The 27,339-nt window shown below is 36.7% G+C and overlaps 1 protein-coding gene across 2 annotated transcripts in view; it reads right to left on the reverse strand.

Annotated features, from left to right (window-relative positions):
* LOC131438211 (uncharacterized) overlaps positions 1-27,339 on the reverse strand; it is a 290,745-nt gene that overhangs the window by 14,856 nt on the left and 248,550 nt on the right. For both annotated transcript variants that reach the window (XM_058608080.1, XM_058608079.1), the window contains exons 6-7: positions 7,182-8,193; positions 6,080-7,120 (exon numbers count right to left, since the gene is read on the reverse strand). In XM_058608080.1, coding sequence (XP_058464063.1) covers positions 6,080-7,120; positions 7,182-7,798 — 1,658 coding nt within the window. In that variant the 5' untranslated portion in view covers positions 7,799-8,193. The remainder of the gene's footprint in view (positions 1-6,079; positions 7,121-7,181; positions 8,194-27,339) is intronic.

Raw genomic sequence — 27,339 nt, forward strand, 5'->3', positions numbered from 1 at the left:
CCCAATTAAGCACGTGGCTCGAAATGAAAAACCACATGAATCAAGTTTTCACACGCACACAACTCGTTTCGCGCCAAAAGATTCTTTCAACGATCTAGTATTCCTTTCTTTCGACGGCCAAACACTTATGCAACTCGTTGCGCGCCAAACACCAATTGTAGATCTAGCAATCATTGGCGACTTTTTCAGTGGAAAATTCCATTGTCCATACAAAATAACTTTATTGGTTTTTCCCACTTTTCCGGTAAGTTTTCCAAATTTTTTTGATGTACGAACCCGGTGGGGGTAAAAACTGATCAAACAAAAAAAAAGCATCTCAATCCGTCCATCCGTTCTTACGTGATGCGATTACAAAGAATGATCTCTGCATTTTTATATATATAAAAGGTGATTTTTTTGAGGTTAGGATTTTCATGCATTATTATTTGCTCAGTATGCTCTGACATTTCATCATGAAGCCGAACGATCTGCCACAACGTCGAATTTTCAGTGAATGGGCCCTAGAAAAGTTGGCAGAAAATCCGCTTTTTTATCGACAAATTTTGTTCAGCGATGAGGCTCATTTCTGGTTGAATGGCTACGTAAATAAGCAAAATTGCCGCATTTGGAGTGAAGAGCAACCAGAAGCCGTTCAAGAACTGCCCATGCATCCCGAAAAATGCACTGTTTGGTGTGGTTTGTACGCTGGTGGAATCATTGGACCGTATTTTTTCAAAGATGCTGTTGGACGCAACGTTACAGTGAATGGCGATCGCTATCGTTCGTTGCTAACAAACTTTTTGTTGCCAAAAATGGAAGAACTGAACTTGGTTGACATGTGGTTTCAACAAGATGGCGCTACATGCCACACAGCTCGCGATTCTATGGCCATTTTGAGGGAAAACTTCGGAGAACAATTCATCTCAAGAAATGGACCGGTAAGTTGGCCACCAAGATCATGCGATTTGACGCCTTTAGACTATTTTTTGTGGGGCTACGTCAAGTCTAAAGTCTACAGAAATAAGCCAGTAACTATTCCAGCTTTGGAAGACAACATTTCCGAAGAAATTCGGGCTATTCCGGCCGAAATGCTCGAAAAAGTTGCCCAAAATTGGACTTTCCGAATGGACCACCTAAGACGCAGCCGCGGTCAACATTTAAATGAAATTATCTTCAAAAAGTAAATGTCATGTACCAATCTAACGTTTAAAATAAAGAACCGATGAGATTTTGCAAATTTTATGCGTTTTATTGTTTAAAAAAGTTCTCAAGCTCTTAAAAAATCACCCGTTAGAAGGGATGGTATTCAACGGCTTTGTTAGCTTTGGTTGATTACAGGTATTTTTGAAAGTAGTGTGAATATCATAGTATTCTCATTGATTGTGTTTGAAGCTGGTATTGTTTCACGTACTCTTATGTACCCAACATAAAACCTAGGTTGCTGCCATTTAGATAGTATATCTTTCTACTCATTCTAATAGGAATTTATTGAGAAATATGTCGAAACCGGAATTCCACATAGAAAAGTAGTAATGTTTTGGAATGTATTTTAATGTGCTAATAAAATTTCTCTTTATTTCACAGATATCGACTTTTTATATAAATGTTGGAAGTCCTTGAAGATGCAACGATTAACAAATTTACGAATCATCTCTTTTGAAAAAACATCCAACGGAAAACCCATTAATCAATGAGCTCTCAAGAAACATATGTGGTGTCAATGTGCCAGTTGTTGTTATTGAAGACTCTGCTTTCAGGTTTTCAAAATCAAAATTTCAAAACCTTTCAACGTCCTGGGGGTATAAACAAAAAATATAATTTTGCCCAAGCCATTACTCGAAGGGTCGTTGAAAATGCTTTTGGGCATATCAAGGCTAGATTTCGTCGAATTGGTAAAGGAATAGATAATACAATAGAGAATGCATCGTTTATCATTAAGGCTTGTTGTGTCCTACATAACTTCCTAGCCCTTATTACCGTTCTCACTTCCACTTTCACATTCACTTCACTTACATGTCACTTCACCTGATTTTACCTATTACCAGTATCACGCATAGTGAAGTGATCACAGTGGTGGAAAAAACTAATTTTTCAACAAAATTTTGGTGGCGTGATGTTCATAATGACATCAACTTCATCCAAGTAATTATTTTTGTCTGAAGCGACTTCCGTAATAAGGACATACATTCACTTTTTTTTATTTCCACCGTGAAGTGATACCCATAATAAGGGTCACAGTCACTTCACTTGGTTTTCACCGTGTAGTGAAACTGGTAATAAGGGCCCCTGAATGATAAAGACGATCGTATAAATTCAAAGTGGATTATAGATCAGCAAAATAATGAAAAGAATCGAGATATTTCCGAAAAAGCAGCAATTATAAACGATAATGATGACAACGCTGAACATATAGGGCATGCCATAGCTGAATATGTTAGTAAGTCAGAACAAATCATTTTATTATTAACTAATTTCTCTGTTAATCTCTGGAGCTTAAAAATGTAATGAAAGCATTTTTCATCTCTGTTGTGTTAGCTACTAATGTTTCAAGAAGATCTGTTCGTCGTTATTCAAATTCGAACAGTTTTTCATCAGTCCTTTCCAAGTAGTCTTGTTGCTTTCTGATTTCTTCATCCATTTGACTCCAACGTTTTAGTAATTCATTATGAAATGAATTTTTCTTTTCCCTTTTTCCAGCCCTTAATTGCGTTCCCGGATCAATAATATATTTAAAGGCACACTGCTAAAGCTCTAAGATGCCAAGGGTATTTTCTAATCTTGATTAACGACTAACTTAAAACTAGGGTATTATCATTAGGGTAGTGACGTATTCCGGTCGCAATGGTCGATTCTGGCAGATTCAGCCTGCAGCTGGCGATCGGCAATGGTCGGTGGATTAAATATAATACGAGTGTCTTCCAGATGACGATTCTACGTATCAATGGGTCCGCGAGAAACACCCTAAGGTCCGATGATTGTTGATGAGGTGATTCTGGATCTGAAGCTTCCATACATTCTTCGGCGATTTCAAAGTCGTTCACACCTGCAATTTCGTATTTGTATAAAATACAAGTATATATTTTCTCATTTATCAATTTAAAATGTCCAATGAAACTTTTTTATACCTATTGATGCTTCGTTTATACTCTCTTCAATTTGATTTGATACGTTATTTATGGGGAACGTTCCATGAAATGAATGAATTCTATTGTACAAAGGCCAAATCGACGGTGATCCCCCCGAAGGACCGATGAGTGCCTTCTCTTTTCTGAAAAGCAAAAATCATGATTTTTTCCTATTTTACTCAGGTTTTACTTACTTATATTTTGAGTTGAGATTGTGAATTCTCACTTTTATCTCTTCAGTTCCTACAAAAAAAAACTCTTTTGCCAAGCTCATGCTTTATTTCTTGGTTAACATGGCTATTTTTGCGGCAACCGCGTAGATCCGATATTTTATCTGCCCACAACACCACCAGCAATTCTATGTGGGCTTCACACCACCTAGTTTTTTTTAGATTTTTTTTCCACTCGGTTCCGCGTTTTTATTTTCACTTTTCTTTTTTCAATTCTTTTTACCGGATTCATTTTCACTTCCCGTTTTTAAAAACAGATTTGAAGGATTTGTTCGATGATGATTACATGGCTACTATGATTAAAAAACGGGTTCGACACAAACTTGTCAATTGACATAGTCAAAAATGACGGAAAGTGACGGGTTGTGCTTGACTGATGATTATATCATGTTATTTCGGGAAAACATGTTTTAATGTGACGTTTTTGAACATGAAATAACGCTATGGGAAAACATGTTATTTCGCTTAAAACATGAAATCGGAATTTCGCTTAAAACATGAAATCGGAATTTCGCTTAAAACATGCTAGCATTTTCCGTCACTTTACGACTATGTCAATTGACTAGATGTTCAACAACAGCAGTTTTTCATCAAAGTAGCCATGTAATCATAATAAAACAAAACTGGAAACTGGTACCAACGCTGCCAGGTATACCGATTTCTCGGTATTTATACAGCTATACAGATATGTACTCCCGAAATACCGATAACTCACGAATCATACAGATAAGTACCGATTTTGGTTTTTAGCTTGAATAGACATGAAAAAAGGTTGTCGTGGGACCTTTTTTTTGCTCACCTCTTGGTGACATTTTCTACTACTTATGTAGAAGAGACTCTGATACCGATATGGTACAGATAGATTTTTGCGCCGAATACAGATTTTTGGACAAACGACCTGGCAACGCAGACTGGTACAACCACTTTTGTTTTTGAACTAAAAGATGACTTTTTTGATCATTTGCTGCTCGAAAATATTCGAAACGTTGGCAATAAGCGTGAAACGATAATATCCTTCATAGCTAGGAGAAGTACCTGGCTTATTTCTCATTTTTCGGATGTTGTCAAATACTTTTTTCGTTCCTACCTGCGACGTAGGCATTTTTGCAGTTTATTTATAAACAAACTTAATACCAAATAATATGCCATGCGTATAACATAATCTTAGTGTGAACAGTGCGGTTTTAACTTTATATTACTATCGTTAGAACATGTTATTTTCTGCAGGTGTGAACATAGTAAAAGGTGATTTTTTTGAGGTTAGGATTTTCATGCATTAGTATTTGCTCAGATTTTTTGAGGTTATGATTTTCATGCATTATTATTTGCTCAGTATGCTCTGACATTTCATCATGAATAGACTTACTAACGAGCAACGCTTGCAAATCATTGAATTTTATTACCAAAATCAGTGTTCGGTTCAAAATGTGTTTCGCGCTTTACGCCCGATTTATGGTCTACATAATTCTGGTTGAATGGCTACGTAAATAAGCAAAATTGCCGCATTTGGAGTGAAGAGCAACCAGAAGCCGTTCAAGAACTGCCCATGCATCCCGAAAAATGCACTGTTTGGTGTGGTTTGTACGCTGGTGGAATCATTGGACCGTATTTTTTCAAAGATGCTGTTGGACGCAACGTTACAGTGAATGGCGATCGCTATCGTTCGATGCTAACAAACTTTTTGTTGCCAAAAATGGAAGAACTGAACTTGGTTGACATGTGGTTTCAACAAGATGGCGCTACATGCCACACAGCTCGCGATTCTATGGCCATTTTGAGGGAAAACTTCGGAGAACAATTCATCTCAAGAAATGGACCGGTAAGTTGGCCACCAAGATCATGCGATTTGACGCCTTTAGACTATTTTTTGTGGGGCTACGTCAAGTCTAAAGTCTACAGAAATAAGCCAGTAACTATTGCAGCTTTGGAAGACAACATTTCCGAAGAAATTCGGGCTATTCCGGCCGAAATGCTCGAAAAAGTTGCCCAAAATTGGACTTTCCGAATGGACCACCTAAGACGCAGCCGCGGTCAACATTTAAATGAAATTATCTTCAAAAAGTAAATGTCATGTACCAATCTAACGTTTAAAATAAAGAACCGATGAGATTTTGCAAATTTTATGCGTTTTATTGTTTAAAAAAGTTCTCAAGCTCTTAAAAAATCACCCTGTATAAGAATCAATTTTTAGTTTGAATAAAATACCGTTTTTATCATAGTTTGGAAGAAAAATTTGCGGATAGCTTATTTTTGATACACTCCTTATATAGAATTACCAAAGATAAATAATAAAGACATGTACGTGCTTATAAATATTTTTTAAAAATGTGGTTCGTTCCCGGTACCTTCTGAAATGACCGCACTCACCGCTTGGTGGAGCGCGAGATTAATTGCATTGTCATCATTTCAACCAAAGTGTGCCATAAAATCTCAATGTATACAAATGAGCTACCGAATCGAAAGGGTTCTCACGGTTTGACATTTGCATTAGGAATGTATGATGGGAACTCAGCAGTGCAACCAATTTATCACCATTGTTGCCAGTTTCACGGAGGACCGTAGATGTGCGCCAAAAAAAGATCGTGACTGACATGTCTGGAAATTCGTTTGTGGAATTACTCCAATTCACCTACCACAGTCTTTGCAAAATTTCAAAATAATTATATATCACATTCAATTTTCCTCTCCTTCAAAACATGATAAGTAAAAGACTACAATAAAAAAAAATGCAATTTCTCGACTCACCGAATATGAAACAGTGGACTTTGCGGTTCCAACAGAATCTCTTTGGGTGTTCCGGTGACGATCAGCTGCCCGGGATGTCCACCAGTAGGGCCACCCATCGGACTGACCGCAGCACCGGTGGTGGGACTTTTCTGGTGCACACCGATGTTGTTTTTGAAGTACAATTTCGGTAGCGTCGGTCGTTGCCGTTTTTCTGGTAATTTTTTGCCCGGAATGGTTTCGATCGGAGGTGGAATCGGTTTGTGTTCCTCCTTGTGAACGATGATATGATTGTTGTTGGCAGCGTTGGCAGCTGCCGTGGCCGAACTGTGCTTCGTCGATTCTAAACTATTGCCGTTCATGATGATGCTGCTGCTGTTGTTGTGTTTGATTATGTTCGAGTAGTTGCCTGTATCGTAGTGACTGTAATTGTTGTTAATGCTATTGCTGGAAAATTTCATGTTTTCGACTGTTTTGAGGTTATGTTGGTGAGTGGCCACCGGAGTGAAAGCCGGTGACGAAACAGGTTCCACTATCGCCTCAAACTTGTTAAGGTTCTTCGGTAACGGTGCTAGTCCACGAACATAGTCGTAGATCTGGTCAATTTCATCGTATTCATCGGCAATCGATCCGTTTTGACTGCCACCGTTCAGTGGCGGTGAAAACCGATTCGAATCACAGCTGTTGCTTTTCTTCAGTACATAGCCATTGGCGGTCAAACTAGATAGACTGGAAGTCACCTTTCTATTGCCTGTCTGTTTCGTCGTTTCCTTCTTTTCCTTCTCACCCAATTTCAGATCAATTATCTGCAGTCTGTCACGCGCATCTACCAGCAGCCGTTGCGCTTTATCCAAGAAGCGGGAATACTCGATGAAGTGATCCAACTGGTCCATATTCTTGGCCCTTTGGATCTTGATCTTGGCATTCAGTGGAACCGATATCAAATCCATATCTTTCTGAAGAGGTAAGGCAAATATCCGATCAACCTCGACGCATCCCAGCAGACGCAGTTCCGGTATGAATGGTTGTTTCATTCCTTTGGGTGCCGTTCCGTGAACTAACCTGAAGGTGGAAAACTTTGCATTAGTGGATCATTCTTCTGCTGATCGTGTCCTTAACTTACCTAACAGTTACTGGCATTCGTTTCTGCAACAGATTGCTGACTGAATGTACACCGCTAATACTATCTTCTTTAGCAATAGGGGAAAATTTGGCTTTGGCTTCTAATGGCAAACTGACGATTTCGTCCTTGGACGTTTTGCATTGCAGATACTTGCCGTTGTCTGAGATCGTCGTGAGAATTTCGCCAGCATGTAGCGACTTGCTGTTGTGATTGCAGCGAACGGTTTCGCGCACCAAAACACGAAAATTTCTTCGTTTCGAAAGTTCCAGTACACTTTCTATGCAACGTGTCGACCGACCATCTTCACTGAGAAGTTCGAAAAAGCCGGGATAAGTTTCGGGAATGAGAACCTTCGGGCCGACATTGGAACTCTTGCGACCTTCCTTGATCTTGACCGGTTGCGCCAGGATCTGATATTTTCTACCGGCATTCAGAAACAAAGCGGTGCTCTGAAGTGACGGATTCGAAAGTGTCGGCACACCCAAATTGTAATACTGGCCCTTGACGACCTTACCGACTGCCGGCAGGTCGGTTTTGGCGAAATCTTTCAGATAGACTGGTTGCGTGTCACCAAAACGAGATGCCGCCAGTATTATTTGGCCATCTGTGGCGGCCATTGCCGTAGAGGAGGAGGAGGTGGAGGTGGAGCAGTTGGTTTTCGATCCGTCCGGTGGATGGGGGGACGTGAGGAAAGGGTTGCTATCCTGATGGTGGACAACCTGTGTCGTGCGGCGACGTATGCGGAGGAAGTAGTTTGCAATCTGCTGGCTGAAGGTGGCCGCCGCTTGTGGCACTATCACATCTTTAATCGGTTTGGGGGGTGGTGGCGAGGGTGGCGGCGTCCGCGGAATATCCGTAACGGGTTTATTTGACGACACGGTGAAAAAATGAGCCCTGGAACGTCCGAACGTTGGATGGTTACGGGAATGTTGATGAATGTTGGCGCTGTAATAGCGGCAATCTGGGTGTACTGAAGCAATCCTTATTCGTTGCCCGACTGAACTTACAGTTTCTGAAAGAGAAAGAAAAAAAAATTTATTAGCACTTTTTAAACACGAATTTATTGGATGAAGAGTCGATTGCGAAAAAAATAATTACAAGGTTGTCTACGATCGATCATAATGACATTAAATTTGAAAAAAATCGGCTTCCGTTCGATTTCTGTTCACGACAAGCGCCACCGGTGATTTGTTCGCTATGTTTGATGCATGTTATTGGGTAATGTTGAATAATGGTCGTACGTGAAGTCCACAATAGATTGGTGTTTTTGACATAAGTCTATATGAAAATTTCCAACACTGACGCATATCTACGGATTTCTACTATCTGTACGGATCTATCTCTTAGAACTTATGTATTGATGTGAAACACATCTCTGTTTTCTATATAGGGGAGCAAATTAGAAACTCAAGGAAAAATATACGTAGAAATGTGGTCAGGTTTTAAACACTTACAGCTCAGTATATTTTGTATCAATCCATATATATATATATATATATATATATATATATATATATATATATATATATATATATATATATATATATATATATATATATATATATATATATATATATATATATATATATATATATATATATATATATATATATATATATATAAATAAATGCAGAGATCATTCTTTGTAATCGCATCACGTAAGAACGATTTTTTTTTGTTTGATTAGTTTCTATCCCCACCGGGTTCAATCATCAAAAAAATTTGGCAAACTTGCCGGAAAAGTGGGAAAATTCCATGAAGTTGTTTTGTATGGACAATGGAATTGTCCACTGAAAAAGTCGCCAATGCTAGCTAGATCTACGATTGATGTTTGGCGCGCAACGAGTTGCATAAGTGTTTGGTCGTCGAAGGAAAGAATACTAGATCGTCGAATAAATTTTTTGGCGCGCAACGAGAAGTTTTGTGTGGAGAATTCGCATGCATACGTGATTAATTGGGTATCAAAAATATTGCTTGGTAAATAAATTAATGACAAAATGCATATGGCTGTATGACCGCTGCAGGTAGAAGAAAAATTCTGATATCCAGTTGAAGAATTGTGTGTAATGAAATCAGATGAATAATATTGATCATTGTGAGCGCGATTTTTAAAAATCAGAAAATTTTTGAATGAATCAATGAAAAGATTGTGCTGTAGAAGCGCTAAGGTCAAACTAAGAGATCTAAGAGATTCTTTCGAATGTTTTATATTACACTAAGCACACATAATAAGTGGCAATTAGATCAATGTTCTAGATGATTACCATAATGGATTGAGACTGCCATTTTCTATTTCATATTCTGTGAAGAATGTTAAAATTGGTAAGATAAATATCAAATTAAAATTTAAGCGTCGTCTCTCCAAGCAACCAAAAGTTCCACAGTACCTGAAAAGTATCGACTTTATTAGAGCTTTAATGTTCGCGTGGTACTTTTTAGCAACTAGAACGTACAGAAAATGTTACCAGAAAACTTTCTCGCTGCTTTAAAGCTGTACAACGAACTTTTGCAAAGTTTGTTCTGTTGCGTCGGGTGAACATTCAAGTTTGAGTAATTCCTTAAAAACGGATTGTTGGGAATGTTTTGTATGCTACTTAAGCCAAATCCTTTTTTACGAACTTTTGATTACTTGGGCTAGAAACAAATTGTAAATATATCTTACTCTACCGAATGAACAACTTTAGAAGGGAAACTCTGCAACATTGTGTTAAGTTTATCAATTAAACATTCTGGTTAGTGAGCTTTTTTATCGATTACCGGAAGTAAGAGTCACATCTGGAACGAAAAACGTAGTACCTTATACCCATTCCGTCGAAGCCATTAGAGAAGGATCTCTGTTCAGTTCATTGACTCAAAGGATGAGATGACAACCTGTGCATTTGCTCAATTTTAATATAAGAATTTCATATTTTCACATTATTTTTCTGTGATACTCCTTTTTTAACTAAAGCGTGTGTGTGTCGCATTCCGTTGATTGTAGGTTAGGTAATCAGAAAAACAATGGAGACATACGTGAAGCACTTAGTCGTTTGACTATTCTGCTGTCCGAAAACATAAATTCGACAAAAAAGTTTTGGGCGAGACGAAGTTCGACGGGTCAGCTAGTTATTAATATTATTTCATTATTTGATTGGAAATATTTCTACGATTCGATTTGAATGTATCAAGCCACGTATTTTCAATTATAAATGATTGAAATTTTGATTCGTAGCCAGCAGTGTCCTAGTTTGTCTGCTAAAAATCTCCGGCATATCGGATTTCCCTGCCATACACGACGGTTTTGAAGCAGTAAGCGATATATCAAAGTGAGAGCATCGCTCTGATTGGTCAAACGATGCAAAGGCGAAACTGTTGAAAGCACGCGAATTTATAAATAGAAGCGAAATTATAGTTAACGTTTCAGTCCTACGCGTAGCATGCTAGAGGTAGGTTGTTGCTAGACAAAAAGTGCCATAAAACGATTTGAAGCTTTAATTAGTATGCTCTGATCTTGTGTCATGTGAGTTCGGATGAAATTCCATGTAATGTCGTTTTGCCTGAGAAATTGACATATACCCAGGGTAAATTTTGAGTGCTTAAGATTAATTTCTAATTTATGTAAGATGAACTCGATTGGATTCGATGAGGAAAAGTTTATCGCTTCAACCGAAATCGCAGAATGGTAGAGAAACTTAACGCTATCAAAATAACTTCTTGCATAAAAACTTGAACACAAGTTTGGCGAAGAGAAGCTTTTATATCAAAATCGTATCGCAGGTATGTTAGTATTACAAATAAAATGATGTAGTTTTGAGCCCAACTTTAAAGATTTTTTGGTATCGTCATCTTCTATAACGGTTTGAATTTTCAAAACTCATCACCCTGTAATTTCAATATTGGTAGTTGGAATCGAATAAAATTCACCAATTTTGTAGCCGAAGTCTGTTAAATTCATCCAATGGATTGTTCACCATTTCAGTAGATTCGAAATTTTAAAAAATCAGTGAAATCAGTGTAGTATCAATAATCAATCGTTGTGCGTTCCACATAAAATTTTTGGGTACCTTCCGGGGTCGAAAACTGAAATAAGTTTACTTGGTCGTCGACTTTTAAAATCTGTGAACCCGATAAACCCGATAAATTTATGTGAAACTTTTACACTAATCACCCTGTATCTCCTGAACTGGAAGTCGGATTTGATTAAAAAACCAAGAAGTTTTTATGGAACCTTAAGACCTTTCGTTTGAATGTTAGGTGGACGAAATCGGTTCAGCCATCTACGAGCAAAATTTAATTTCATTACATATATCATCCTGTAGTTCTGGAACCAGAAACCGGATCCAAACAAAATTCAGAAACTTTATATGAATGCACAGGACTGTTTATAGCAGTCTAATTTTGTAGAAATCAACTAAGCCATCTCCGGGAAAAATTATTTAAATTATTTTTTACACACAAATTTGCTTATCTCGACGAACTTCTTCGAATGGTATAAGGGTGTAAGAAGTTTTGTTCTTCCAGCAATTATTGTTGCAAGCAGTATAAATATAAAATTGTTTTTGAATTTGAAAATACTGTCATTTTTCTAATACATATGTCATGTTCAAACGATTATGTTGCCAAAAATGAACCGTGCTAAAATCGATACGTCATAAAACAAAGAGTGCTGTGCATAGTCTTTCAGGTTCAAAGAAACAATTGCATAAAATAGTATTAAAAATCGTGTTTCGCTTTGCTCCGAAACATCGTTTTTTCATCAAGCGTGTGAAACTTCTACTACTGGAGAAAGGGGAAAAGTCGCTTACACAATAATATCGATATCTCCGTTAAAAATAGACGGATTTTAACAAAATATTGCTTGTTGGATAGCTTATACCGAGAGGAATCTAAGTCTAAAACTATATTCTGTTTTTAAGGCCAATTGTGACAGATATGGTCAAAAAACCTGAAAATTTTGACATTGAACTTCGTGTGACTCAAAAAGTAAACATCCGATCCCAGAACTATTCAATAGCGTTCAGGGTGACAGGAAGACCTGAGTTTGATAAAATTCGGTCCAGTCATCTCCAAGATCTCAACCTCTTTATTGACAATATACACACGGACATTTGCTTAGTTCGTCGAGCTGAATCGATTGGTATATGACATTCGACACTGAAATTTTTCTACAGTTTGAACGAATTCTATACCTATTTTTGATAATTATAAAAAAGGTAAAGGTAAATGTACAAAGATTCGACATCAGAAAAAGCTTTCATAGCTATTTATCGTAAATCTATTAGGTGTACAACTTTGCTTCCGCCGTTTTTTCCAAAGTTTAAAGCTTTATTGCGAAAAAGTGCTTACAGATGTATTATTCAAAGTATTGTCCGTCGCTAGCGACAACTTTCTCCCATCTTTCCGGAAATTTTCGGATCCCGGCTCGAAAAAAGGAGTCCTTTTTTAACGCTATCCATGAAGCAATCCATTTTTCCAACTCTTCGAAGAATTGAAAATGTTGATCTGCCAGGCCGTGTGTCATCGAACGGAATAGGTGGAAGTCAGAAGGAGCGACATCTGAGGAATACGGCGGGTGGGGCAAGACTTCCCATTTCAGCGTTTCCAGGTACTTTTTGACCACTTTTGCGACGTGAGGCCGAGCATTGTCGTGTTGGAGGATGACTTTGCCATGTCGCTCTTGATACTGTGGCCGCTTTTCTTTTAGCGCGTGACTAAGGCGCATCAGTTCGGTAGCGATCTCCTGTGATGATTTCACCCGGTTTCAAGAGCTCGTACTAAATTGTTATTCATCTTTGAAGGTTTTTTCTCTTCCACCATCATGTTTGTCTTCGACATCGAAATCACAATTTTTAAAACGTTGAAACAACTCCCGACACGTTCTTTCAGAGCAGCATCACCGTAAGCTTCTGAGAGCATTCGATGCGCTTCAGCTGCATTTTTTTTTACGAATTGTAACAGAAAAGTAAAACTTTCCGCAAATGGCGAGAATTGGGCACATAAACAGACATTTTTGAGCGTGAATAATACGAAAACAAGAACAACTGTCACTGAAATAGCGATGACAATTCGTTAGGCACTGTACACACTCACTTTAAAGGCATTATCATCTATGTATTTTAACCAGCCTCAGCCGGTACAGCCACCTATCGGAAAACGGCGGAAGCAAAGTTGTACACCTGATATTAAGTGTTCCGCTATTGTAGACATTAAGTGTTTTATTTGTTTCAGAAAAAAATTCGCAAAATTAATAGTTATTTCGATTTCTGTCCAATTAAAATTAATTATAAATACGTTCGGGATTCCTCTCTGCACTTCCGTGGCGGAAGTGCTCAGATTTTTACTGTTTCCAAAGCCAGAAATCGATGAGGAGGCTAGACGTTCATGGGAATTTTAATTATATTAATTCTTATTAAGTTCAAATGAAGTGCTACAGCTGAGTGGAACGAACCAAAAGTCTGAAAAAAAAAACGTAAATTTTAATCCACCTCCAATCATCACTTTACTTCATCCAATTAAACAGCATCTCATCTCTATTTATAGGGCATACAACGCCTCAGATGCATGCCTTAATCTAATCATTCTATCACATTAATTGGCTGAAATTAAAAATTAATTGCCCTTCAAGCAAGTTGCGCTTGTCTGTCCTTTGCGACTTCGGTTCTTCGGTTCTGATGGGGGTCTTTGCTTATCAGCCAACAGAAATAGAGAAAAAAAAACGCTAGGCCCAATTTCTATAGATTCCGTAGCGCCGCTGTAGCCGTTAGTCAAACTCCCAGAAGACGGTCATCGTAAATGGATTGGTAGCCCAACGGTAACTATTCGACGGGTAGCGTGCGGGTGGTGGCGAAAGATTAATTTTGTTTTCGCTTAACTTTGATTGCTAGTTTAAGCGTGGCTTCCGTGCGCACGCTAGTCGTCTTTGCCCGTAGGAAGTGGGAAACCCAGTCGAATGAAAAATGATCGATTTTTGCATTTATGTGGGGCCGAGCAGATAGGGGGGCGATCCAGTGATAGCGGCAGATGAGATGAGTTTCAGTTTGATGGGATATTGATAGCACGTATAAAGTGAATGAATTTAAACCGGAAAGGGGCAGAAAACTGTCGGAGATTCTTCTGATCTTTTTTCATTAGTTCATTTATTCGAGATTCTAACTCTTGTTCGAACTGTTGACGTAGGATTACACATCTATTGTAAAATTCACTGCTAACATTCGCCTCAATGTTGTAGTAGAATAAATTTTACTGATTCCGACAAATGCGTCTGTGTCAATTTATATGCTTCATTTACCAGCCCAGCAGAAAAGGCATGTTCGCGACAAAATCTGGACTCCCCTAAACATGTATATTGCTGGAAACACTTCCTCAACGCGTGAAATGTTTTGCAGACTGATGAACGTATCTCTTTTAGATCGAAGTTGGCGTCGAAAGAAAAGCAAGTGCAAAAAGCGATGTTGTGCAGTTGCAATGGAAATCCGGTACTGTCAGTATGAAAATTTGCAAAGAAGTTTGGTTTTCATGCAAGCACTATCCATAGCGTTCCTAAATCTTGTCTATCCAAAACCTCCCTGGAATATAGGCCGTAAGGTTGCCGTTGATATTGGTGAGTTTCTATTTTGTGATCCATACTCGTGGTATAACATTCAATTAATGGGATCATTATAATGAATTATGAAGAAGTGTTTGTTCATCCAGTGTAACCAAGTGCATTATCGAACTTATTGTTCACGGTCAATACTCGTGATAACACTTACAATCAATAGGCTTATTGTAGATGCTCTGGGTTACCAAAATACTACCTGGAGCATGATCTACGGCATCCAAAAAGTTCAGGCCTCAAGATGTACCAGAATAATAAGATACACAAACGAATTCTAATACTCCTATAATACTAATATTCCAAGTAGTTCTTAGATCTTGAAATATCTCTTGCGGATTTCCATGGCCGTAGAATATACTCAGATGGTCCTAGATGCTTTTGCGTATGGACGTAGTAAGATTTTGTATGTTATTTATAGGGGAATGTCGTCTAGGTTATACCACTTTTCAAATATGCCTAATATCATTCGTTTATATTGGAATATTCTCAATATAGATGTCTTATTTGAAGGTTTGGACCGTCATAGGAAACTTCTAATTAAAGTGACTTGCTGCGCATTATAGAAAAACAGTTATTAACATAACGAAAACAGTCTAGGCTGAGCCATTGTACTACACTAATTTTAAATGAACAAATAAGGAACTATTTATTGTAATTTTAATTGAACATTAATCAGTTTTAGAAGACTCAATAAAAATTTTGAGGGCATTGGTTCCAAACAAATTCTCATCATCAGAAGAGGTTTGTCATTTTTGAGGAATGTTCGAGGCGTTGCACTTTTGTTGTTTTTCACGCAATTCTTCATGGCTCTCTGGAGAAGTTAGAACAGTGCTTTTCATCGGGTGGCGTCCCCGATTAGATATAAGAAGGCAGAGCAGAACTTGCTACTTTTTCGTGCGTATCAATAGAACTAGCTGCTTTCCCGTTCGGGTCATCTCTGTGGGTAATAAGAACTGTAATACAGTGTTGCGAATCCTCTTCTGTAACAGTTCGCTCAATTTCTCTTCTCAAAGTTAAGCGTGGCACATTGTACCGCCCTGCAGCAGCTCTTTTGGATTCAGTATTCAATATTACAGATTTGATAGCTCGAGAAACTTCGTTCACATTGAGTTTACCCTTCTCAGATGTACGCTTATTGCGGAATGTTCTGAAAACAAGCGAAAAACGGTCTCAAGACTACTATCACCCCACACGAAAAAAAAAATTTATGTGACCCAACCCTGACTACACGAGTGGTCCAACCTAGAAAACAAGCGTTTATTGTCTAATCGCGAAACACTACACGCGAACAGTTTAAAGAAATGATTTTTTCTTTTGAAGAATTTGCTAATGATGAACCACATAATGGGAATATACACTTACTTTGAATGTGACATTTTGTCTTTCCACTAATCTATCACATTGTTATTTGATTCAGAAGACTCATAGTGATATCCAGGGGCGAGTTAGTTATTACTCATGATTTAGTTCATCGGATTAGTAAATCGTGAGTAATTGTCATTTCTTTCCGTGTTCGGCATAGCTCATTGAATACTGAATATCACATCTCTACTCGATCAAGGTAAGTACAATGTTAAAATGTAATACCGTCATCACCTTGAACCAATGAATGTCACCATCTGTTCAGCTTTTTTTTATGTCGTTAGGGCATGTTTAAGAGTGTTGTAATTCTAGATGCATAATTTATGTCAGTTACAAAATTTTAATCTGGATTTTATAACGAGAAAAACTGGCAGCCCTAGCAGTGTTTCACTCGTGTTTCAAATATACAAAAAATAGAACGGCATCGTAGATCAGTTTTAAATTTGACAGAAGAACTGGTCGAATAAATAAAACTAGAACGGCTTGCTGGGGATACGTTTGTTCCAGTTTCTGCTCTATTATAGATCTTCCATATAGAACTTCTAGCTGCTGAATTTGCTCTTAGGCTTTACATAATAAAGATATAATCGTAAAGATTCATTGAATGTCCTTCTGTAAGCAATGGCTTTGGTTGATCTTCTATTTATCTTAAAAAATTGATGCGCTAGCTTTTTCCAAATTATGTTACTTCTGATGGCACTGTTTAATATTCTAGCTACCGAAGCATTTCAAAGCAGTAATTTACTAGTTCATTGTTTTATAATTCACACTGCCAAAGTCACGCAATTGCAGTCCGGTAGATTCCTGTGGCGTAAGATCTAGGACCCGGGGTAGGCTCAGCCGTGCTGTTTCGAGTTCCATAAAGCAGTCTATAAAAATACCACCTGAAGCGGCGGCTTAATTAGGCACTGGCAGCAGCAACGGTCCAGGTGTCGTGTTTGGGCTGTGTGCTCTAATTAAATGAACGCTTTTTCATGCCTGTGTAAAGTAAGAATATGTGCTGGTGCCTGGTGCTTATATTGAAGGCGAAGGTCACGCGAGATGCTGCCGCGTTGTCTGATTTTTCAGCTACGGATAATGAGCCGGTTGCATGTAAACAGAAACAGATCATATTTTCCCACAATGTTCACAATTTACTTCTGTTGGTATTTTTTCCAAACTGGACCAATCAAAAAGGACCCTTCGATGAACTCGTTATTTATGTTCAATGATTAGTTGAAACGAAACACACGTTTACTGTGTCGCGATATGCGCCGTAACCTTGACGACGCGTGTTTTCATATCAATAACAAATCAAGTTCATACCTATATGAAGGATACCAAACAATCTCGCATCTCGTAGTAATTTATTATATTCAACTAACCTGTGTTTAATTTGTGTGACAGGTTTTAATTTGCTTTATAAGCAATCGGATCGGAAAATCTTTTGCGCCGAACTTGTAAACATGCTTATTTTCTTTCGGTATTGTAACGTTACCATGGTATTTCTGCGACGCTTTTCTGTGTTTATCAATGCTTTTTCATAAGGGGCTAATAAAAGATTTCCGAACAAGCATTGTTCTTAAGATATCCATTACAGTTTTCGTAAATGTTTTGCCTGTGTGTGTATGTAACAAAAATATGTAGTCACATTTCTCGCAGATGGCAGAACCGATTTTCACAAAATAAGATTCTAATGAAAGGTCTAGAACATTTTATTCGTATTCGACTTTCGATTTTGGAACTAGAGTGCAATAAGTGCAAACTATGGCAAGAACAAGTACAAATCCCATGAAACTGATAGATAAATTCTTCTAGTTTGCAGAACTTATTAGTTTGTGAGCATATGAACCTGACTCGGCACTACTGGCACCGAAGGTAGCGAAGAAAAACTTAGAACGTGGCTGATTTCCACAAACTTAGATTCAGTTTAAAGGTTTTATTATATCAACTTTCGGTTCCGGTGTTACGTAGTGAAGAGTATTAAAAGCGTCACTTTAAGCAATAACGCGAAAAAAAAACATCTAAACTGGGCTCGAAACTATTCCAACCGTTAGTCATTGTTAGTAAACTGCCTATCAAACTAATTTCGGCTATCCTGATTCCCGATTTCTGATTCCGGAAACAATTAAAATAGTGTTTAAGGGCTGAGACCAGTGTGTTTTAGGATGTTTTAGAGGGCTGTTTTCACGTTTCAAATCTGATTTTCTCAGAAACGGTGACGAATATCAAAAAACCCAGCTGACAATCTCTTAGAAAATTAGTTTAGGTTATTCTGTAAAAATTTCATAAAAACATTTATGTTGCCGCGATAAAAATGAAGTGAATGTTATTTTTGTGAAGGTAAGTCGATTTCTAAGCACGTGCCATTTCTTCTGTTCCAGTTTCGTGGTAACGTAACGAAACTTGAGAGAGAAATAAAATCGGATTAGAAAGGCTGCCAAACAAGCGGTAGCTTTATTGGATTTTATGTGATGTAGTCAAACTTGTAACCGAAAATATCAAAACTTGCTTGGCCACATCGAGAGTCATTTTGCACATCTGCGAGAGAGCATGGAGAGAAATGTAATATGCACAGCGAGCCACGTGATTTTACGCGATCTACTGGCCTCAGCCCTTAAATACTTCAAAATAAAACTCAGACTATTTTCTCAGAATGGATTGGTCGATTGTCATGAACTAAAAGGTGTTATAATCCCAAATAAAATTCTTGAATTTCATCAGGATCCGACTTCCGGTTCCAGAACTACTGGGTTAGGCGCTAAAAATGTTATACTCATGCCATCATATCTATTACTGTAGAGCAGAAATGTCCATCTCCTCTATGTGAAGAAGAGCATGTGTAATTTCTCCCCTCGTACTGACAACATCAATGAGAGCTCACCACTGTTATATAGAGTATACACGCATCATGAGAGAGCGTGTGTTTGTTCTCTTTCGTCTTTGTGCAGAGTTGATAAATTCTCTGAGGTGGACGCAGATATTTTTCCCGGGCTGTACATGCCGGTGAGCACTCTGGTGTGCTGTTTCATAAGAGAAGTGTGGGTTACGCATATTTAGCAATTTATCGTTAAAATTTCGCTTTTCCTTGCTGCGAAAAAGAAGGTGAAGCAAGGCCAGTGCTTTCTTGACATTTGATTAGTAATTTTTTCAGTATTTTCAATCGAAAATTAGACTTATTTTGAGAACATCACATTGCATACTTTGTTTTTCCGAAATTGATTTAGACTGTCTTTTAAAAAACCATTTTTATTCAAATAGTGATTGAAAAGGACACAGTCTACAAAAAAGTATAATACTATTGATTTTCACCAAATCAGTCAAATTTTCCAAATAAAAACGTGTTTAATCCACCTAGCAGTGAGATGACACCTTTTTTATCAATCCGCATGCGTTTTTTGCATGAATATTCTTCGGTGTTTCAGTTTTCATGACATTATTTTAATGACCGTCGTTTTAAGCGACAGTTTGAGATTTTAATCACTCATTACTCTGTAATGTCGAAACTGCAAATCGGATCGAATTTAAATCTAGAAGTGTGATAATCGATTAAAGATGCCATGATATGTAAGTTCCACTTTAGAGTTTACGGTAATTTAAGGTACTTCCAGAGCCGGTATTCAGGAACCAGCATAACCCAAACCGATTCGTATGGCCATATGACGAATGAATTACAACAGTTTAGAGTACAACTTTGAAGCTCAATCCCATCTTCTATATCGGTTTGAATTTTAAAAATTCATCATCATGTAATTCGAGAACCGGAAGTCATAATTGGATAAAATTAATTAATTTTTGTATGTATGCATAAAATTAATTAATTTTGTATATAAGTTTATTTTAATTTGAATTTTTGTTTCAGATATTTGATTAGGCTTTTTTTGAGAAAACGATTGAGCTTTGAGAAACGATTTTATACTGGAACCGGAATTCTAAAATCGGAATGGCCGAGGTCAGATAAATTCACCTGAATAGCTGTATGGTTTACATTTGTTTCAAAATATTTGAAAATCAGTGAAGACATCTTTGAGAAATCATAGCACGAATTAAATTTTTAGGTGCCTTCTGAATCGACAAAAAGTTAATTTTTTTTATCGGCTATCCAAATCTGCTAACCCGATAAACCTGATTAATTTATGTGGAATAGACATTTTTATACCAATCACCCTGTATCCCCGAAACCGGATGTTGGATCTGGCTGAAGAGCAAAATGTTTTATAAAATCTTGAAACTTTTCATTTGAATCTTAGATGATTCTTAGAATTCATTTGAATCTTAGATCGGTTCAGCCATCTACGAGTAAAATGAGTTACACAATTTTGATTTCGTTTCATATATCATCCTGTAGTTCCGGAACCAGAGGTCGGAACCAAACATAATTCAGGAACTTTGTTTGGGAGCATACGACTTTTCGTATGAATTTGAATTTGTAGAAAAAAAATTTTCCGAGAAAATTGAGTGAAATTATTTGTCACACACGCATTTGCTGATCTCGACGAACTGATTCGAATGGTATATGGATGTTATGTTCTTCCAGCATTTATTGCTGTAAGTAGTTTAAAAAAATATAATTAAAAAAAAAATCATCTGGTTTATATATGTCATATTCGAACGATTATGTTGCCAAAAACGAGCCGTGCTAAAATCGGTCCGAGGCTAAATGTCATGGAAAAGGATGCTGTACACAGTCTTTTTGGTACTTAGAAACAATTGTATGTAACAGAATAAAAAATCGTGTTTTCCGTTGCTCCCAAGCATTGCTTTGTCATACAGCGCTCAAAACTCCTACTGCTGGAATAGGGGGAAAAGTCGTTTACACAAAAATTTCGATATCTCCGTTAAAAATGGACGGATTTCAACAATCTATGGCTTGTTGGATAGGTATTATCGTGCGGAATCTAAATCTGAAAACATATTCTGTTTTCAAGGTCAATTGTGACAGATACTGTCAAAAAACTGAAAATTTTGACATAAAACTTCGTATAACTCAAAAAGTGAACATCCGATCTCAAAACCATTCAATAGCGTTTTGGGTGACGGGGAGACCTTTCATTTGAGACTAGTTTGATCAAAATCGGCCCAGCCATCTCTGAGATCTCGACCTCTTAGTTGACAACACACATACAGACACACACACATACACACACAGACATTTGCTCAGTTCGTCGAGCTGAATCGATTGGTATATGTCATTCGGCCCTCCGGGCCTCGGAAAAATTTTCGAAAGTTTGAGCGAATTCTATACCTATTTTTTATATATATATATAAAAAAAGGTAAAAAACTGGAAAACTTACATATCGAGTCCAACATTAGGAAAATTGACTTAAAAAAATTTAAAATTAATTTACAAAAGAGAAACTGTTTTTTTAGTGTCTTTTTATCGACAACTAAACTAAACAAGAATTTAATAAATCTCAATTTGTTGAAGGATTTATCATTTTTCTAATCTCATTATTCGCACAAATTCTGATAAAAATGTCTAGTCCTTTTCAAAAGATTGTCTAGATCTATTTTGGCAAAATAAAGTGAGTAAAGTCTGTATGCTGCCAACACCAAATATTGAACGAAATTCGCCTATTTGAATCCTATACTGGAAAAAAATCGGTTTTCAAAATTTAAATTCAATTTACCAAAAAAAAAACACCACTTTCGAATTCAAAGAAACTTTGTCCCAGGATAGGTTATTTAGGAAAATTAGGATTAAGGAAAGAAATGTGTTTCTAACTGAAACATTTTCTTGTCCATTACTGATACTTTTTGCAAATATCGGGTAACCAGGATTCGGTGAAATCTGTTCTCAAATTGAGATTCGTCAAATTCTTGGATGATAATGACTTTCAGTTTAATTTAGTTTTCGATAAAAAGACACTGTAAAATTCAATTTTCCTAATGTTAATAAAAATGTTTTTTTAAAAGACAGTCTAGATCAATTTTGGAAAAACAAAGCATGCCATGTGACATTTGAAGACAAAGTCCACATGTCTAGAAAGTTCCATTCAAATTTGAGAAAGTTTTGCCAACTGCGATTATAATTTTGCGCGAAATTCGTCATATTCAAGTCAATTATAGAATGAGAAATTTTCAACAAACGACTTTATTAAAAAAAAATTCAATTAATTATATACATATTTCCATGCGTATGAGAATTAATCATCATGTTCTGAAATCCCCTCCGAAAATTGCTCTGGGTACGCGCCTGTCTTCCGGTATTGTAACGTTACCATGGTATTTTCGCAACGCTTTTCAACATGTTTATCGATGCTTTTTCAATAGGGGTTAATAAAAGTACGACATACGGCTCATCAGATTTCTGTATTCGCTGATTTATCGAACACCCAACCAGAAATGCCTGAAAAATCAGATGGTTGTCTATAATCAAATGATCTACCCCGTAACGGAATATGCAGTCCCTCGTTTGGTCGAACGTTTAAAATGAGCACTCGTTGGATATGTGTAATGAAGGCGGATGTACATGCGGCAAGAATGCCAAACAAAAGTGGGGAAATGCGGACCAAGATGGTCCACAATTTCTTCGCTGTCATTTCCATCTCCATCCGTTCGTAACCAATCGAACCAATCTGTGGATTCCATATTCCAAAGTTGAAACAATGTGTTGATTTTGATTGTGTTTGCTTAGCCATTAATAAAAAACTAACAACCAACATCAAGTGTAACATCAGCACAATAAAATTCGATTTGCATTCGATATAGAACAAAAAAAAACACCATTGAATTTAATACGAAAATTCCTTCCAGTCAGTCGCTTGAAATAAATCTTACCGAAGCATGTTGCTATACTCAATCTGCAAGACTTTCCATCATTCCATTCTACTAGTGGGCATCATTAGCAATGCCCATGTAAAGATTCGAATAGCGAGTGGAAAAGATGATGTAGCGTATAATATTTCTATTTGGTAGTAGGGTTCACCCTTTGGAAATAAGCAACTAAGTGCGCAAATCGAGAAAAAGAAAATCCGCACTGAATGTTGTGGAATGAATAGCTGATGAGCCTGAAATTCTAACCCTTGGCAGCAATGTTGCATTTGGATTCTCAGATTTCCCATCGTATGACTATAAATAATCGTGCAATTTTATTCGTTTATTTCTCTTAAACATTGACTATCAGTGTGTGTTGCCTCGGCAGATAGTAAAAGCGAACTCAATGCATATTAAATGAAATCGAAAATGGAAGTAATTTTTTTTCGTCCGAAGCTTTGGATCGTGTTTTGGTCATTCCTTATGCCATTAACGAAGGAGTGGAAAAGTTCCTTACCAGCTGCCATTCTTTCGAGGTGCCAAAAGATAAATGTGCGCTATTTATTTTCGTCCGGTTAGCTGAATGTTAGCCGACCACAAACGTGCAGGCTTTTACGAGCACCGATGCCGTGGCTGGACTTCTGAGCACAGATGGCAAATACCTCGGTCCATTATCAAGGGTAAACGACGACGGAATCCAGGTGGGATTGTTCGGTACCAAAGCGTATCACATTTCCAAAAGTGAAGCCCGTATGGCATTCGAGGCTCGTATATAAAATTTCTCAATTCTTAATCCAGAGATTTTGTTCCAGCAGCAAATAGATGGCTTTACTGTTGGATTCCGGACAAGATATTCATTCTACTTTGGTCTACAAACGATCGATTGCAAAAAAATCGGTATCAAAGATTCTTCGTTCTTCTGATGGAAGCGAATGAGAAAACAGAAAAAAATTGTAATTCTTGTGCTATGTTCGAAAATTAAAAATTATATTTGTTTGCGACCGTCCGGATACTAATGTATAATAAAAGCCAGAAACTGAGAAAGAATAATTGTCAACTTATAGTTTTTACTGTTTCTGTAAAGACTGTCCCAGAAAGTATGGACGCAACCAAAAACCGCTGCCATTTCGCAATGGTTCAGAATCTGTCAATTTTTATGGATGCGTCCTGTTGTTTACACTCTTCCCTAACCACTTGTGCAGTTGTTTATTAGTTTGTTTCAAAATGCGTGGAATTTCAGCAGAACAACGTCGAAAAATAGTGTACAAATGGTTCACAGAACGCGGACTGTCACTGAGAAAGATAGCAAAAATGGAAGGAGTAAGTGAAAAAGTCGTGCGAAATGCAATCAGGAAGTTCGGTGAAGATAACACCTTTGAAGATAAACCGAAAACGGGTCGAAAAAATGGTCCTGCTAATCCTCAGTTGGATAAACGTATACTGAAGGCGTTCGAGCAAAAGAAGGAGGTTTCAGTTCGAGATGTGGCCAAAAAAGTGGGCACTTCGAAGTCAAATGTTCTTCGTGCTAAAGAACGTTTGAATCTTCGAACCTATAAGAAGCAGAAACAACCAAAACGTAGTCCGAAACAAGAAGCAACGATCAGGCCGAGGGTTCGAAAGCTGTACAATACGATTCTTGATTACAAATCCTTGGCGGGACCACAATATTATACGGTGCGCGAAGGGCAAGTGTTCAACCAGACCGAGACATCGATTGAAGTCAAATATTTGTTCAGAAAGCTATGGTCTGGCAAGCAATTTGTAGCTGCGCTAAGATTTCGAAACCCTTCATCATCACTGCTTCAATTAACAGCGAAATATGCATCAAGGAATGTTTACAAAAACGATTCGAAGCCACAAGAATCCTGTTGTCTTCTGGCTAGATCTTGCTTCTTGCCACTACTCGAAATCAATGGTAGAATGGTATACTTACAAAAATATCACTTTCGTCCCAAAAAACTATATCGAATAAAATTTGAATATATAACACTTGTGAATTATTTACAGCAAAATCAAAGTGCGTCCATACCTTCTGGGACAGTCAATTACAAGATTTAATTAAACTGTCATTGTTCCGAAATAAATGAATTCAATTAATAATTAAGTTTGAGGTTTGAAATTTGAACAGGGAGTGGTCTTACAAACCAGTTGCTGTATGTTCGAGCCCCGACCTGGAAGCTAAAAATCGGCTGCGAGGTCAGTTGAAACAGAAAAGTTAAATTCCACAAAAACAATGTAATGTCAAGACTTTACTCCACTAGGAGATTGCTAGTCCGAACTGTTTTTCTCCGGACAGGAAGCGATGTGGATTCTGATGGCAAAAAAAAGCTTCACCAAAAATAGATCCACCGGATTCCTGCTTCCATGTCGTAGAAGGCCACAAATGCAAGAAACGGTAGGGATTCTGTTTTTCAAATTTCAGTTTCTCGATATTTTTAATTTTTTTCAGTAAATTATATTTTCATTCAACATGTAATTCTTGAAAAAATATTTATCAAAATTTCTCAAGATAATTCTTCATCTATTTCTTTAAGCTTCAAATAATAATCCTATCTGACGAATTCTTTTACTTTTTCCGTTTTATTCCTTTTCATTCAGGACTCTGATTTTACTGATAAAGATCTAATTCGCAAAAAAGCTTGACAAAAACTTGACCAAATCTTGAATAAAACTTGACAAAAATTTGACCAAATCTTGAATAAAGCTTGCCAAAAACTTGACGAAAACTTGACAAAAACTTGACAAAAACTTGACAAAAACTTGACAAAACCTAAACAAAAACTTGACAAAAACATGACAAAAACTTGACAAAAATTTGACACCAACTTGACAAAAACTTGACAAAAAATTAACAAAAACTTAACAAAATCTTGACAAAAACTCGACAAAAACTTGACAAAAAATTAACAAAAACTTAACAAAATCTTGACAAAAACTCGACAAAAACTTGACAAAAAATTAACAAAAACATAACAAAAACTTAACAAAATCTTGACAAAAACTCGACAAAAACTTGACAAAAATTGACAAAACCTTAACAAAAACTTGACAAAAACATGACGAAAACTTGACAAAAATTTGACAACTTGACAAAAACTTGACGAAAAATGAACAAAAACTTAACAAAATCTTGACGAAAACTCGACAAAAACTTGACAAAAAATTAACAAAAACTTAACAAAAACTTAACAAAATCTTGACAAAAACTCGACAAAAACTTGACAAAACCTTAACAAAAACTTGACAAAAACATGACAAAAACTTGACAAAAATTTGACAAAAAATTAACAAAAACTTAACAAAATCTTGACAAAAACTCGACAAAAACTTGACAAAATATTAACAAAAACTTAACAAAAACTCGACGAAAACTTGACAAAAAATAAACAAAAACCTAACAAAAACTTAACAAAATCTTGACAAAAACTCGACAAAAACTTGACAAAAACTTGACAAAACCTTAACAAAAACTTGACAAAAACATGACGAAAACTTGACAAAAATTTAACAACAACTTGACAAAAACTTGACAAAAAATTAACAAAAACTTAACCAAATCTTGACGAAAACTCGACAAAAACTTGACAAAACCTTAACAAAAACTTGACAAAAACATGACAAAAACTTGACAAAAATTTGACAACAACTTGACAAAAAATTAACAAAAACTTAACAAAATCTTGACAAAAACTCGACAAAAACTTGACAAAAACTCGACAAAAACTTGACAAAAACTTGACAAAAACATGACGAAAACTTGACAAAAATTTGACAACAACTTGACAAAAACTTGACAAAAAATTAACAAAAACTTAACAAAATCTTGACATAAACTCGACAAAAACTTGACGAAAAATTAACAAAAACTTAACAAAATCGTAACAAAAACTTGACTTGAACATTTAGTTTCGAATACATCACATCATTAATTAGAAAACTACAAATTCAGTCCGTTCATCAAAAATATTTATTTGTTATTTGTCTCCTGGATAATTGATGTGGCGCTATCACATAACCGAAGTCAGAATGACTCGGCGATACAAAGCCGGATGAATATATCCGTTATTTTGAATACGAGATATATCAGAAGCACGAACTTAGGACGATAGACGGATTTTGACAGCTTTTGCGGTATCAAAATTTGTATTTTGAGCGATGAGTGGAATAAAAACTAAACCGTCTTAAAGTATAAAGTATGAAGTATGAAGTATGAAGTATGAAGTATGAAGTATGAAGTAAGAAGTATGAAGTATGAAGTATGAAGTATGAAGTATGAAGTATGAAGTATGAAGTATGAAGTATGAAGTATGAAGTATGAAGTATGAAGTATGAAGTATGAATTATGAAGTATGAAGTATGAAGTATGAAGTATGAAGTATGGAGTATGAAGTATGAAGTATGAAGTATGAAGTATGAAGTATGAAGTATGAAGTATGAAGTATGAAGTATGAAGTATGAAGTATGAAGTATGAAATATGAAGTAT

The sequence above is a fragment of the Malaya genurostris genome, chromosome 3, assembly GCF_030247185.1.
Source record: "Malaya genurostris strain Urasoe2022 chromosome 3, Malgen_1.1, whole genome shotgun sequence".
Taxonomy (NCBI): domain Eukaryota; kingdom Metazoa; phylum Arthropoda; class Insecta; order Diptera; family Culicidae; genus Malaya; species Malaya genurostris.